At 35.7% G+C, this 13,324-nt stretch overlaps 1 protein-coding gene across 2 annotated transcripts in view; it reads right to left on the bottom strand.

Annotated features, from left to right (window-relative positions):
- The window catches only part of LOC106669380 (SH3 domain-binding protein 5 homolog), a 40,780-nt gene that overhangs the window by 7,112 nt on the left and 20,344 nt on the right, over positions 1 to 13,324 (bottom strand). For both annotated transcript variants that reach the window (XM_014398836.2, XM_014398845.2), the window contains exon 3: positions 7,504 to 7,681. In XM_014398836.2, coding sequence (XP_014254322.1) covers positions 7,504 to 7,681 — 178 coding nt within the window. The remainder of the gene's footprint in view (positions 1 to 7,503; positions 7,682 to 13,324) is intronic.

Here is a 13,324-nt window from a genome sequence, read left to right on the forward strand (position 1 = left end):
AACCCCTTAGTTCAATGCCGATGTCCAAATGGGTTTAATTTAATTATTGTCTCTTATATAAGTCGTTTGTCAGTTTTGATCGTTTATCTAGTAGTGAGATTGTAGCGTCTAGTCAATTCTTGCTTTTCTAGACGTGTATGAGGATTCCAAGTTAGTCTTTTGTCGATGTACAGCTAAAGGTAGCGGACGTGGTTAACTATAGCCATCCCTAACCATCCTTATAAGAAGGGATATGTTATGAAGGTATAGAGGTGACATTATTCCACGTCGGAGGGTAAAAGTTATTGGCTGTTATCTAAATTTATTTGTATACGCCACTTTTTTAGCCAAGGTTCTAGTTTGATTAGGTGAACCTGTAAGGAGCGATTCCGCGAGGATGGGAACTTTATTGGAAGATAGGATAGTAGTATGATCTGCAAAAATATAAATGGATGGGTAGGAAGTCAGCAGTACACGTGAATAAAGGATCGGACCGAGGATACTACCCTGCGGGACTCCAGTCATAACAGGGTAAGTAGTCAGAGCAGTATTTTAGATAGGACTTTAAAGTGTTCATTAGAACATCCTTGGGTTGCGATGGGACTTCACATTTTTGCGTCTTTTGTATTATTCAGTTGTTAACTTCGATTTTAAAATAGTTGATTTATACACGGCCTTTTGCTTTTGTTTTTCCCCCCTTTGAGAAAAATAGTGTACATAATTTAACCTTATGCTATCTCTTGGTCAATACTGTCCAAGAATTGTCAGCACGTCAACCTAGACATGAGCCACTTTTCAGTTTTCTGACGGTGCTACGGTGTAAAACGATGATCGACGAGAGAATCACAGATCGAAAATTCTCTCGGTCTTTATAGGTACGAGAATGTCGAGATCGCCCGGAGAAAAAAGAGGATCTCGAGATTGCCCGGAGAAAAAAGAATAAAGATGAATTGTAATGGTATGCGAAACGATGAGAAGAGGGGATTTCCTCGAAGAAAAGGCTACGAAGGACGTGGGATTGTCCTTCCTGCTTGATGAGAGGGCATTCCAATATTTTAAAATTTCAAGTTTATGCATTTAACTCTTATACAACCTCGTTTTTTAAATGAACTTATACTGTCGGGATATAGTACATTGATTTATTTGTGACAAGAATTGCACAATTTCCACTGTTACGTGGTGGGTCTAATAACAGAGTTCAGTACACAGCTTGCCAAGTTCATCGACCACTTTTAAAATGTGCGGGTTTTGTAAATAAATAATAAACTAAACAATTAGTGCTTCATACATAATTTAATGCTCCGTTAATAAAATCTTATAAAGGTTGATCGAAGAAAAGTAACGGTTGTCGTCAAAAATTGTTGTTTTCCCCCCTGAAAAATAGTTCTATCTCATCTTCATCAGTTTAAAAAAAAGAACAATACCCTTTAAGATCCTACTATGTATTTACTATGAATAAAATTACGAATACCTAGATAGTGAGGCCTTTCAAAACGTATTTTTACTGATCAATCTTGCCAATCAACTGAGTGAAATTTGGTTGTGATAAATCTGCCCACAAAGCAAAAATTAAATGTTGAGTTTTGCCATAATACTAGACAGAAGTCCATCCCAGGAATGCCAAATTATAGATATTTTGATGTAATGCCCTCCGAAAAACATTTTTACCTTTAAATATTACCTATTAATCAATAAAATTCGATAAAAGTTGAGGCAAAATTCAATGAGAAAAATCCGTCTACGAAGCAAAAATTAGAAGGTTCAGAAATCCACTCCATGGACCAAGGGTATCGATAACTATCTTGCCCTCGAAAATATATTTTGATTTTTAAATCATGCCAATTATGGAGCAAAATTCGATAAAATGTTATTCAAATCGAGTTTAGAAAAATCCATCTACGAAGCGAAAAATAAAGGTTAAGTTTTGCCTCGAAGCTAGACAGAAATCCACCCCTGGAACCCTTATAAATCTTTGTGTGAAGCCCTCAAAAATATTTTTTGAACTTTAAATTTGGCCAACTAATTTATAGAATTCGACAAACCAGTTAAACTTTTGTCAAATTTGGTTGCGAAGAATCCACCTATGAAGCAAAAGTCATATGTAGTTTTGTCTCAAAGCTAGACAGATTGCTTGGTGTGAGATCGTCCAAAATATATTTTTAACTTTAAATTTTGCCAATTAATTTACAGAATTTGACAAATCGTGCCAAACTTTTGTCAAATTTGGTTGACAAGAATCCTCTTACGAAGCAAAAATTATATGTAAAGTTTTGTCACAATGGCTGGAGAAAAAACCACCCTAGGGATCCAAAAGTACGAATATCTTTGTGTGAGGCCTCCCAAAACATATTTTTACCTATAAAATAGTCAAATTTGGTTTTTAAAAAAATCCACGATACAAAAATTACAGGTTAAGCCTCACCACAATAGCAAGGCAGAAATACACCCCAGTGACATAAAAATATAGATATCTTGATTTCATGCCCTCCAAAACATATTTTTTACGTTTAAATCTTGCCAATTATTGAACAAAATTCGACAAAATTTTAGTCAAATTATGTTTAGGAAAATCCATTTACGAAGCGAAAAATAAAAGGTTCAGAAATTCACTCCATGGATCTGAGGCCTTCGAAAATATGTTTTGATTTTTTTTCCAATTATTGAGCAAAATTCGATAAAATGTTATTCAATTCGAGTTTAGAAAAATTCAGAAAAAGTAAAAGTTTAAGTTTTGCCCAAAGCCAAACAGAAATCCACCCCAGGCCAGGGACCCGTAAATATACAAATCTTGACGTGAGACCCTCAAAAATATATTTTAAACTTTGTGAGAAGCCCTCCAAATTTCCCCCTGTTTACCTACAAAATAGTCAAAATGGGTTTCGGAAAATCCGTCTACGAAGCAAAAAGTAGAACGTTCAGAAATCCAATCCATAGACCAACGAGTAATAGATATCTTCATCTGAAGCCCTCGAAAATATATTTTGATTTTTAAATCATGCGAATTATTGAGCAAAATTCAACGAAATGTTAGTCAAATTGGGTTTAGAACAATCTGTCTACGAAGCGAAAAGTAAAGGTTAAATTTTGTCTCAAAGCTTCACAAAAATCCATCCCAGGAACTCAATAGTATAGATATCTAAATGTGAGGCTCTTACAAACCTATTTATAACTTCAAAACTTTCCAATTATTCAACAAAATCGATAAAAATTGAGTCAACCTTGGTTGAGAAAAATCCGCATACGAAGCAAAAATGATTGTTACTTAGTAAAGCACCATATAAAAATTATATTATTTAATGCCAATAGCATAATCGAATAACTGTTGAAATCAATCAAGTTGAGTGGAACAGAAGCAAAAATGATTGTTACTTAGTAAAGCACCATATAAAAATTATATTATTTAATGCCAATAGCATAATCGAATAACTGTTGAAATCAATCAAGTTAAGTGGAACAATTAAATCAATCAAATAAAATTAATGATTTTAATCTGTATTCAAATTGCGTATATGGTTAAATCGAGGTCATTTTCTGATTTATATATCATTTGTGATTTTTATGTTATGATTTATACTTTATGTACAATTTAAACCCGAGTGTATTCTTATTTTAAATTATAAATAACAAGCATAAATGCGATATAAAATTAAGTTAATATAAGCCTTTAACAACAAGTAGGTCAATCTATTCTATAGTTAAATTGACTAGTTTCGTGGTCCGCCTGACCAATTAATATCTTACAATTAATTAAGGTTTTCAGTTGAGATAAAAAAGTCAATGGCACGAGCGGGATTCGAACCCACGATCTTCGGCTTGATACGCCGCTGCTCTGCCACTTGAGCTATCGTGACCTCGATCCACTCGGACACCAACCTCCCATCTCAACCACTATTCTATAGTATTCTATGTTTTTTCTATTCTATTTCTTAACATATTATATAATATAATTTTAAAATCTTTTCTACCTCATTGGAAAGGACTTAAATTTTAAACTGACAACCATCTCGTTAAGATTAAATTCCATTAATTAAAATATAATTGGGCGAATCCTAATCCCACTGTCATCAGCCCTTAATAAAATATATCTACAGGCGTGTTGTCATTAAAGTTCAAAACATTTCAACCGCAACACTTAAGACATGAGAAGGCATTCAACTCCTCATAACTCAATAAAATTTTTTTTTAACGAATTCGAGAAAAAGTACTCAGATTAAGAATTCTATTTTATCTCTTATCTCTACACCCTGGTTATCTTGCATTTATCCAATTTCTTATCGTTTATTCTTAATTACACTTCACGTATCTTTCTCAGGGAGACCGAAAATCTCAAACCTCTTGACGTGCTGTCAGTGCACCACATTTATTACACTTTCAATCGGGCAGGATAGAAGCAATGTCAGCAATTAAAAAACCTTTTCTATAGATCCTTATAATTTTAATCGAAGCTTCTTTTTACACCAAGGTGTAATTAATAATTAACTAAAGATAGGAAATTTAAGGAAGTAACGATTTACCTGGGGTGCACAACAGTAAACTCTTTCAATGTACAATAATTTATGAATACAAATAAACCACCTTTCTTAACTGGCGATACAGTTAGCAGAACAGGTGCGGTAATTAAAAACAAAATTACAACCGTAACGCGAGCGCAATATTGTTTCTAAAATCAACAACCGTTATACACTGAAAAAACTCTACTAATTTATTCCAGCGAATATAATAAATTACTATTTCGACGGTTATATATAGATTAATGGAAGTTTCAAACGGTAAAAAAAATTACTGGGTGCACAGAAATACCAGGTCAAAGGGCTATTGAAACGTCATTCCGATAAATCCTGGAATTGACCAGGCTAAATTACAAATCATCCGAATTGTAGACAGAAACCAGGCCTGCCAGCTTGGAGAAATATGTATTAATTGCGCCGACTGGACACCAAAACGGTCAATATAACCGTTCAAAACCGAAAATAAAAAAGGATTCGTTGTAATAAAATAAGGAACAGAAGTACACAGAATAAAGCCACAGAATCACTTTTCAAAAACCTCGAGGGTTCAACTACGTGAAAAAAATTTCATAATAGGCAATCATTGTTGTAAATCGTAAAAACGATCTCTTGTTTTATCTATTTCATAACATATGTTTAATTTCCTTCCTAGTTTACTCTGGTGTGGCTTAGCTAAAATATATTTGAAGGAATGTTGGAATTATTTGTTAGGAGAATGTGAGATTTAAAATTCTGTCAACACTCTTTACAGCAAACTCTTTTTAATCAATTAATTCGCTTAATTGGCATGAAATAATAATTTAAAACCGCTTAGAAAGTTTTATGTAAATAAAAATTTAATACATGTTTTATTGTATTACTCACTATTTAGGCAATTAAAAACTTAATTATGTCAATTTGTAATCTCTTTCTTTGCCCTGATGACCTTAAAAATAGGTCGAAACCTTGACAGATAACAATTAAATTTTATTTTTTTCATCCAGACCATACCGATACAGATTATTCGTGATTGATGCAATTAAACTGTTGAAAAAATGTATTTATCATTTTATTAGTTTGACCTCATCTGGGTCTTTCTACAACCATTTTGAATCGATCGTTGATCTTTTAACTGACCGTATATTTCGTCTAACCGCTTAACTTTTCATACATGCGTACAAACACACGTACGCTTGTGAGTACGTGATTGCACGTGGGGTGTACTTATGCGTGATGTAATTTTTGAAAGTAGGGCTTCATTTTATTTTCCTTATTCTTATCCTTCTTCTTGATTTTATTTTCCTTATTCTTATCCTTCTTCATTACGGTATAGGTTCTTTTTGTTTATTAAGCCAATTGAAAATTTCATACCTGACTTAGTAATTGTTGGAATGTTATTAAGTTTATTTGTAATTGACCATCCACAGATGTATCTGACTGGTAACTGTATTTGTACTTATGCGTGTTTGGCTGCGTTTCATACGAGCGCTCTCGCGGTTGAGTGTGTTAGATAGTTACATTATTCGTTAGTGTGTTTATGCATGCGAAACTGTGTGTATTTGTTTATTTGTGTGTATTTGATTATTTGTGTGTATTGTGTGTATGTAAATGTGTGGTGTGCTTCGTGAGATGGATGGATAGAGTATATATAGAGAGATAGAGAGAGAGAAAGAAATAGAGAAAGAGAAAAAGAGAGAGAAAGAGAAAGGGAGTTGATTGATTGATTATCGCTTTATTTAATAATCACTCAAGGAGAGAGAGAGAGAGAGAGAGAGAGAGAGAGAGAGAGAGAGAGAGAGAGAGAGAGAGAGAGAGAGAGATAGAGAAAGAGAGAGAGAGAAAGGGAGTTGATTGATTGATTATCGCTTTATTTAATAATCACTCAAAGAGAGAGAGAAAGAAAGAAAGAGAGAGACAGAGAGAGAGAGAGAGGAAGAGNGTATATATAGAGAGATAGAGAGAGAGAAAGAAATAGAGAAAGAGAAAAAGAGAGAGAAAGAGAAAGGGAGTTGATTGATTGATTATCGCTTTATTGAGAGAGAGAGAGAGAAGAGAGAGAGAGAGAGAGAGAGAGAGAGAGAGAGAGAGAGAGAGAGAGAGAGAAATAGAGAAAGAAATAGAGAAAGAGAGAAAGAGAAAGGGAGTTGATTGATTGATTATCGCTTTATTTAATAATCACTCAAAGAGAGAGAGAAAGAAAGAAAGAGAGAGACAGAGAGAGAGAGAGAGAGAGAGAGAGAGAGAGAGAGAGAAAGAGAAATAGAGAAAGAGAAAGAGAAAAAGAGAGAGAAAGAGAAAGGGAGTTGATTGATTATCGCTTTATTTAATAATCACTCAAGGGGAGAGAGAGAAAGGGAAATAGAGAAAGAGAGAGAGAGAAAGAGAGAGAGAGAAAGAGAGAGAGAGAGAGAGAGAGAGAAAGAGAGAGAGAGAGAAAGAGAGAGAGAGAAAGAGAGAGAGAGAAAGAGAGAGAGAGAGAAAGAGGGAGAGAAAGAGAGAGGGAGAGAAAGAGAGAGAAATAGCGTTTTTATTAATATATTCATAAATATATAAATGAAAATCAAATTATAATAATATAAATAAAATAGTTACGTTTATATATTTATATAATATTTGTGGTATGTGTATGTATTCTATGGCATTTTTGGAAATTTTACTTGGTTTAATTGGTTACTCTCCTTCCACTGAACTTTATAAATATTTAACTATCTATGCACATACTCTTAAATATGCGTATATACCCAACATATAGTATGTATTAGATAGTATTGTATAAATGGTACAATTTTTTGAAAAATTACTTTTAAGAAACATGAAGAATTCGATATTTTTCCCCGCCATGTTTCTTCCAATAAAATATGTGAGCGATAATCGTATAAACTAATCAAATACTAAATAATTTGAAACATTCCAGCCAAATATAGCCATGGACGTTAGTGCAATCGATAATTTGATTATCTTTCGTATTTGTAGCTATATAAATAAGCCGTGCTTTCAGCTTAATATTTAATGCCATAATTAATTAATAACTACTTACCATTGGCTCTTTGGAATTCGACAGCGGCTCTTTGGCACTCGACCCTCGCCTTTCTCGCGATCTCCACCGACTCGTAGTACGGCCTCGCTCTTTCGATGCAACTGCCGAGCTTGCAGGTCATGACTTTCAACCTCCTCGTCGAGTCGTTCAGGAGGATGTTGAAGGTGGTGTTCGCCTCCTGCAACGGAAGAATAAAAGGTGTTCAAGGACCGGCGATAACAATGGGAAAAAAACCACAACGCATGAGCGACTCCGGAGCAGAGCGTGACCGCATCCTGAATCGGCCTTCCGTCTGAACCCCAAGTTGTACTTTGACTCTTTAACGGACAACAGATGAGAACAATAAGATACGGCCTAGTACACTCCAAAAATTCCTATTTGAGATTTTTTTATTCCGCAACACACACGGCCTTCCCGCTTCCCTAGATCAATGCGACGAAATCCTATTTCTTTTATTTGAATATTTAGAAGCGCACGAGTTTTCAAAAACGAACGGCTGTCCTCCTTTCGACTTCCTGTCCTGTTGCAGGCATTATCGATGCTGCACGAATGTCAGAGCTTGTGTCCTGGATTCACGCTTTGTTCCCTTTCACAGTTACCAGGAAGTTAAAAAAAGGCTCAATCTTGTAACAAAAATAAATAATCATTTGTTTTAATGAAAATATGCAATAAATATACTATTAATACTATAAGATTAAAAAACTTGTTACGTTTGAGGTTTAAAAACAGTTGAATCGTAGAAATGTTCTTGTGCAACGGTTTTAGTATCAACACATAATAGGCATAAAAGATTGTTCAAAATGGCATAACTGAAAACATATTTAGCTTCTACAATGCCCGGTGTAGGTCGGCCTATTCTATGAATATGCAAACTACAGTTAAAATCCGTTAGACCGTTACAAGCAGACAACAAACAAGACGCACTTCACTTATTACCTATGTATATAAAACAGTTCCGTGACTGACGGACAAGGCACTGACCAAACCGTTGAATCTAAAGGGCTGAAATTTCGACAGTGCATTCCTATAATAACATGGATAACCGCTAAGAAAGGATTTTTTGAAATTCCATCCCTAAGGGGATCACATGGACAATTTTTTACCATAGATCGAAGTGAACTGAAGAAGAGAAGAATTTGAGAATCGAGACAATATATTAGAAAGCCATACTAAGCCCTTTGCATATCGCATTACAACAAAACAAAAGTCCCGCGTGGACGATGTCGCGGGTAAAAGCTAGTATGTATTTATATAAAGAAGAGAAAGGATTCGTGATTTTGTCATTTTAATTTATTTTTTGACTACTGTTCGTTATAGAAAAAAGCAAGGGCGACAGCCCTAGAACCAAGGATCATTTCCGCCCTGAACCTTGGCCACGGAGTCCCTATCCATGAGTTCATCGTCCAAAGCGGCTGCAGAAGCCTATTCCTATTGCAATACTCCCAGGAACTTTGGAATGAAGTTGGAAAATATAGAAACCAGTCAACAACTGTCTTTCCGAGCCTGGGATAGTAGGGAACCTAACTCGGGAATCGGCCTCTTTCAGACGAGGCGGTTTGATTGATTCAACTAAGTTGCTCGTTTGACTCTCAACTAGTTTACTGCCGTGTGAAGACTCTTTCTTTGCTGGGGTCGCCATAAGGCAACTTGAGGAATCAACCTTTCTTACCAACGGGAGGTCAGTTGTTAGAACCCAAGGAAGCAGAAGCACTTGTGCTTGCTCTTCTGCAAAAAGGAAGAAACCCAAAAAGAAAAGTGTGGGTTTATCCGTTGTTATAAACCTCCTAAATCTTGACTTGTTAACTTCATTATCGTAGTTGATGCTCTAGTTAGCGTTAGTGGAGTGATTCGTAGCTTGTTAATTAAATTGTCTGCTGTTACAAATTGGAACAATTTTGCCATACTTTCTCCATTATCTCCTAATAGTTCGTATAGTATACTAAGGCCACTATATGATCGACACGTCAGCAAAATATATTTAGTTGTATGTCATGGTACAACCTGTTCATCGGTAGTGAGTCGCGGCGCCATTAAATGACCTTTGGTGATCCTATAATGCCTAATTCTCAATCTATTCAAGACAACGTCCTTCCTTCGTCTCAATCTAAACGGCGAGGGCCATTTGAAGTAGTTTTAATTTACTGAGCTTGAACCGCACAGACTGACTACCTATCTTTATGCCCTTGTGAATTTTTTTCCATAAAGGTTATCTTTATTAGTTATCGAAATTATTTTTTACATAAAGGTTATCTTATCAGTCATCACCAAGTCATCTCTGCTTACTTCTACAATTCTAGCTGCTTCTCAAGTAACCAAGGAATCCGTTAAAAAGTACTTGCTTTCTCTGTTGCTGAAGACAGTCAAGACTTTAATTTGAAGTCTCGGTGGATAAAATACAAGTTTGCAAAAGGAAACTACTTTATAAATTGTAACATAGTTTAGATAAAAATTGTAATGAGTAAATAAAATTTCAACGATTAATAACGCAATATTTATACACCGGAGAAGTCTTATTTTTTAAGAAGAAAAATTTGGTTATAGAAATGATGAATGGTGGAGTGAGTGCGGTGTTCAATCCTTTTTAAAAAGATAGTTTCTACTCACAGTAAGTTGTTTTGCAACGAACCGGATTTCGAGCTTTTAGCTCATCATCAGGTTGAAGAGTTCTACAACCTGATGATGAGCTAAAAGCTCGAAATACGGATCGTTGCAAAACAACTTACTGTGAGTAGGAACTTTTTTTTTTATTAATGACTCCGAAGACGGATCCACTGCTAGAATGACCGTGTCGTGAGAAGATATATTTTGTAAGAAGAACATTTCAAGAAGAACAATTGTTTAAAAGAATTTTTAATAAAAAAATGAGATTTAATTGTATGACTCTTTATTGTAATCGAAACTTTTGTTTTATACTCAAACTTTAGGTAAAGCCACCTTGTGTTAAATAAATTATTTGGTATTTAAAAACGTCGTAGGAAGATGGCTAATTAGTTGCATAAAGATCATTACGTTAAAAGACAGCTTAACAAAAATCATGGACAACTAGAGAGACTTCTAGGTCCGAAATCCGTTTCGATCGTCAACACTTAACTCACCTCGTGTCTATTACCTCTCCTTATACAAGACTTTAACTTCGACCAATTAGAACATGTCAAGCCATCCAACATCCAACGCATCCAATTCTTCCAATCGAAAGTCCTCAGACAAATCGTCAACGTTCCTTACTACTTTTTGTCTAAAGTATTGTTTGATATGAAAAAGTTAGTGTGACGAGCGGGATTCGAACCCACACCTTCTTCTTCCTTTCTACGTCACTAACATCATCCACAATAACCTTACCATTCTTTTTGTCAGCAAACTGATCCGTTCCCGATTACAAAAGTTTCACACCATCCTCTCGATCCATCCTAATCCGACTGCCCAGACTACAAATTCCCATCCTCATGCCGTGTCGCCTTAATCGACGATGGTCTCTTAACCTCCTTGTCCCCAACCCCCAATGAATGCCAGCATTGGCTGTCTTCCAATGGCATGTGTCCTCCGGGTGCAGCGCTGGCTTTAGTGTTATTGCTCTGACAGTGTGAAAAAAAATACTGTGATCACATTTTGTAATATGTTCTAGTATGGATAAGCTACAAATAAATTAAAAACAAAAGATTATCACTCATCGAACTGGATTTCTGAATAAGAACCATTGAGGTTTGCCTTGCGGAACGGAAAAGTTCTACTTCTATTAGGGTACCTATAAATAATTTATTATTCCTACTGTGTTACATGGCACATATATTTTAAGTAAAACAAAAGTGTTCCATTTCTTTAAACTGAGATTTTCTTTGCGGATTTTTCGTTTTGTAATTGATTAAAAATAATTAAAAAGAGCTTTTTGTTTACATTTTCAACTCGATACAAGAAGGCAAAAGTTGATAAAAGACATTCCGACCATACCTAATTGGCACTTATAAATAACTTTCGGTTTTGTTTATTTATTTTAATTGCGCATTCGCAGGAGTTCCGCCATCATTTGTAAAAAGAAAGGTGGAATAGCCTACATGGGAGTTGATGCATGGATGAAACAGCGCTGGCTCAAGACGGCGTCTTCTTTCGACCTTTTGTCGGGTCAAATGATCCGTTCGGCCGAAAAAAGTCAATCCGTTCCACTTCGGCGGATTGAAGAAAAGCCGGTCGAAAGCCTTTTGCGATCCTGGTTTAAAAGGTCACCGAGGGAGGGAAGATTTCGACTTGGTTGGGCCTTGAAGACAGGCGAGGGATCCGAGTTTTCCATCGCCCAAGAAGTTACGCTTTCAGGTTGAAATAAATCAAAGTACTGTCGACACTAAATGCGTGGTCTACCAGGTCACTTTCCAGATTAGAAAATGGAGTCGATCGGGTCAAAACAATTTCCTTCTGTTTTCTAATTCTCTAGTTTAATTTCACTCCGGGCAAAACTGCGTTCTGACTAGATAAAATATCAAACCTTTTCTTTTTATTTAATCATTTCAAACATACAATGTTTTGTATCCTGTAAAACCATGTTATTAATGTGAACGCAAACAAAGCTAACTACGAGCAAAATAAAATGAAATAGGTAAGAGAATAAATATAAATTCCTTAATCTTCGTTGTTTTTGACGCGCCGTAGGTAGAAATGTTTGGAAATGGCCAAACTACAGGTTCATCACCCAGCAGAACATAAGAGGAAATGTCACAATTTAACGGTTCATTAGTAATGATGTTATTGACCGATTCACAGTGCATTGGCTGTTTTCAGAATGACTGAATTTTAAACTTCTATAAATTTCTCAATACTAAATGAAGTTCAGCATTGTGCATTAGGTTAACACTAATTGGATTACTTTATTTTGTGAAAGACCTGCAGTTTTCCTTTCTTAATATGATTACTGCAGTTCTCTGGACTGTATAACACAAAAACAATAGTTGTCAGGATTGTTTTACAAAAAAGAAGGTACATCAAGGGCTCAGGAAAGGCGTGTACCCGATGAGCTTTCTGATTCTACTTCATCTCTTGAAGGATAGTTGATTAGGTATGGGTCTACAAATCATTTCACTGGTTATTTGCACGTTTTTGGTTCTTAACAACCTCTAAGACCAGAAGATACTTCAAGTACGAACTGCGAAGGAGAAGAGGTAACTGCAGAGCACGTTGTATTACTGTGAAGATCTGAGCAGTTTTCCACTCACGGATAAAGAAAAGCTCAATGCAGTAAGTGTAACTAGCCAATACCAAGCCTGAAGCTAGATAGTGAGCTATAACCTACTGAGCCTATAATAATCCTACTGATGGACGCAATGCACAAAATTCTTTAGCCACCTCAACAACATCAAGATTGAACACCCCCAAATCTCCCAAAACCACCCCAAAATTGAACAACCCAAGAGGCAGTAGCAGCTCTTGAAGCAGTTCAGCTGTACTAAGGAGCCATTATTGAAGTTATGGAGGGAAATAAAAACAAGACGCTAGGTAGTTAGGTCACACATGTATGGTGGGGAAGAATAATCTTGATGGACGCAATGTACAAAATTCTTTAGCCACCGCAACAGATTTACATCTAAATTAAACATCGCTGAAACTCTAACCTGTTGCAGTCTTCACTTGAAATGTGCAGTTAATCTGTACTCTGGAGACACTATGAAGTCCATGTAAGCTTATGAAAACCCCGAAGCTAGCTAGTAAGCTACACATATGTGGAGGGGCATTTTAGTCCTGATTGACGCAGTGCAAAAGACTCTTCAGTCGCCTTGATAACAAAGCACACAATACTGCCTATAACCTGGTAACGTTCTGTTGATTTTTTTGCCAAGCA

The sequence above is a fragment of the Cimex lectularius genome, unplaced genomic scaffold (assembly GCF_000648675.2).
Source record: "Cimex lectularius strain Harlan isolate CLEC.00 unplaced genomic scaffold, Clec_2.1 scaffold147, whole genome shotgun sequence".
NCBI classification, from domain to species: Eukaryota; Metazoa; Arthropoda; class Insecta; order Hemiptera; family Cimicidae; genus Cimex; species Cimex lectularius.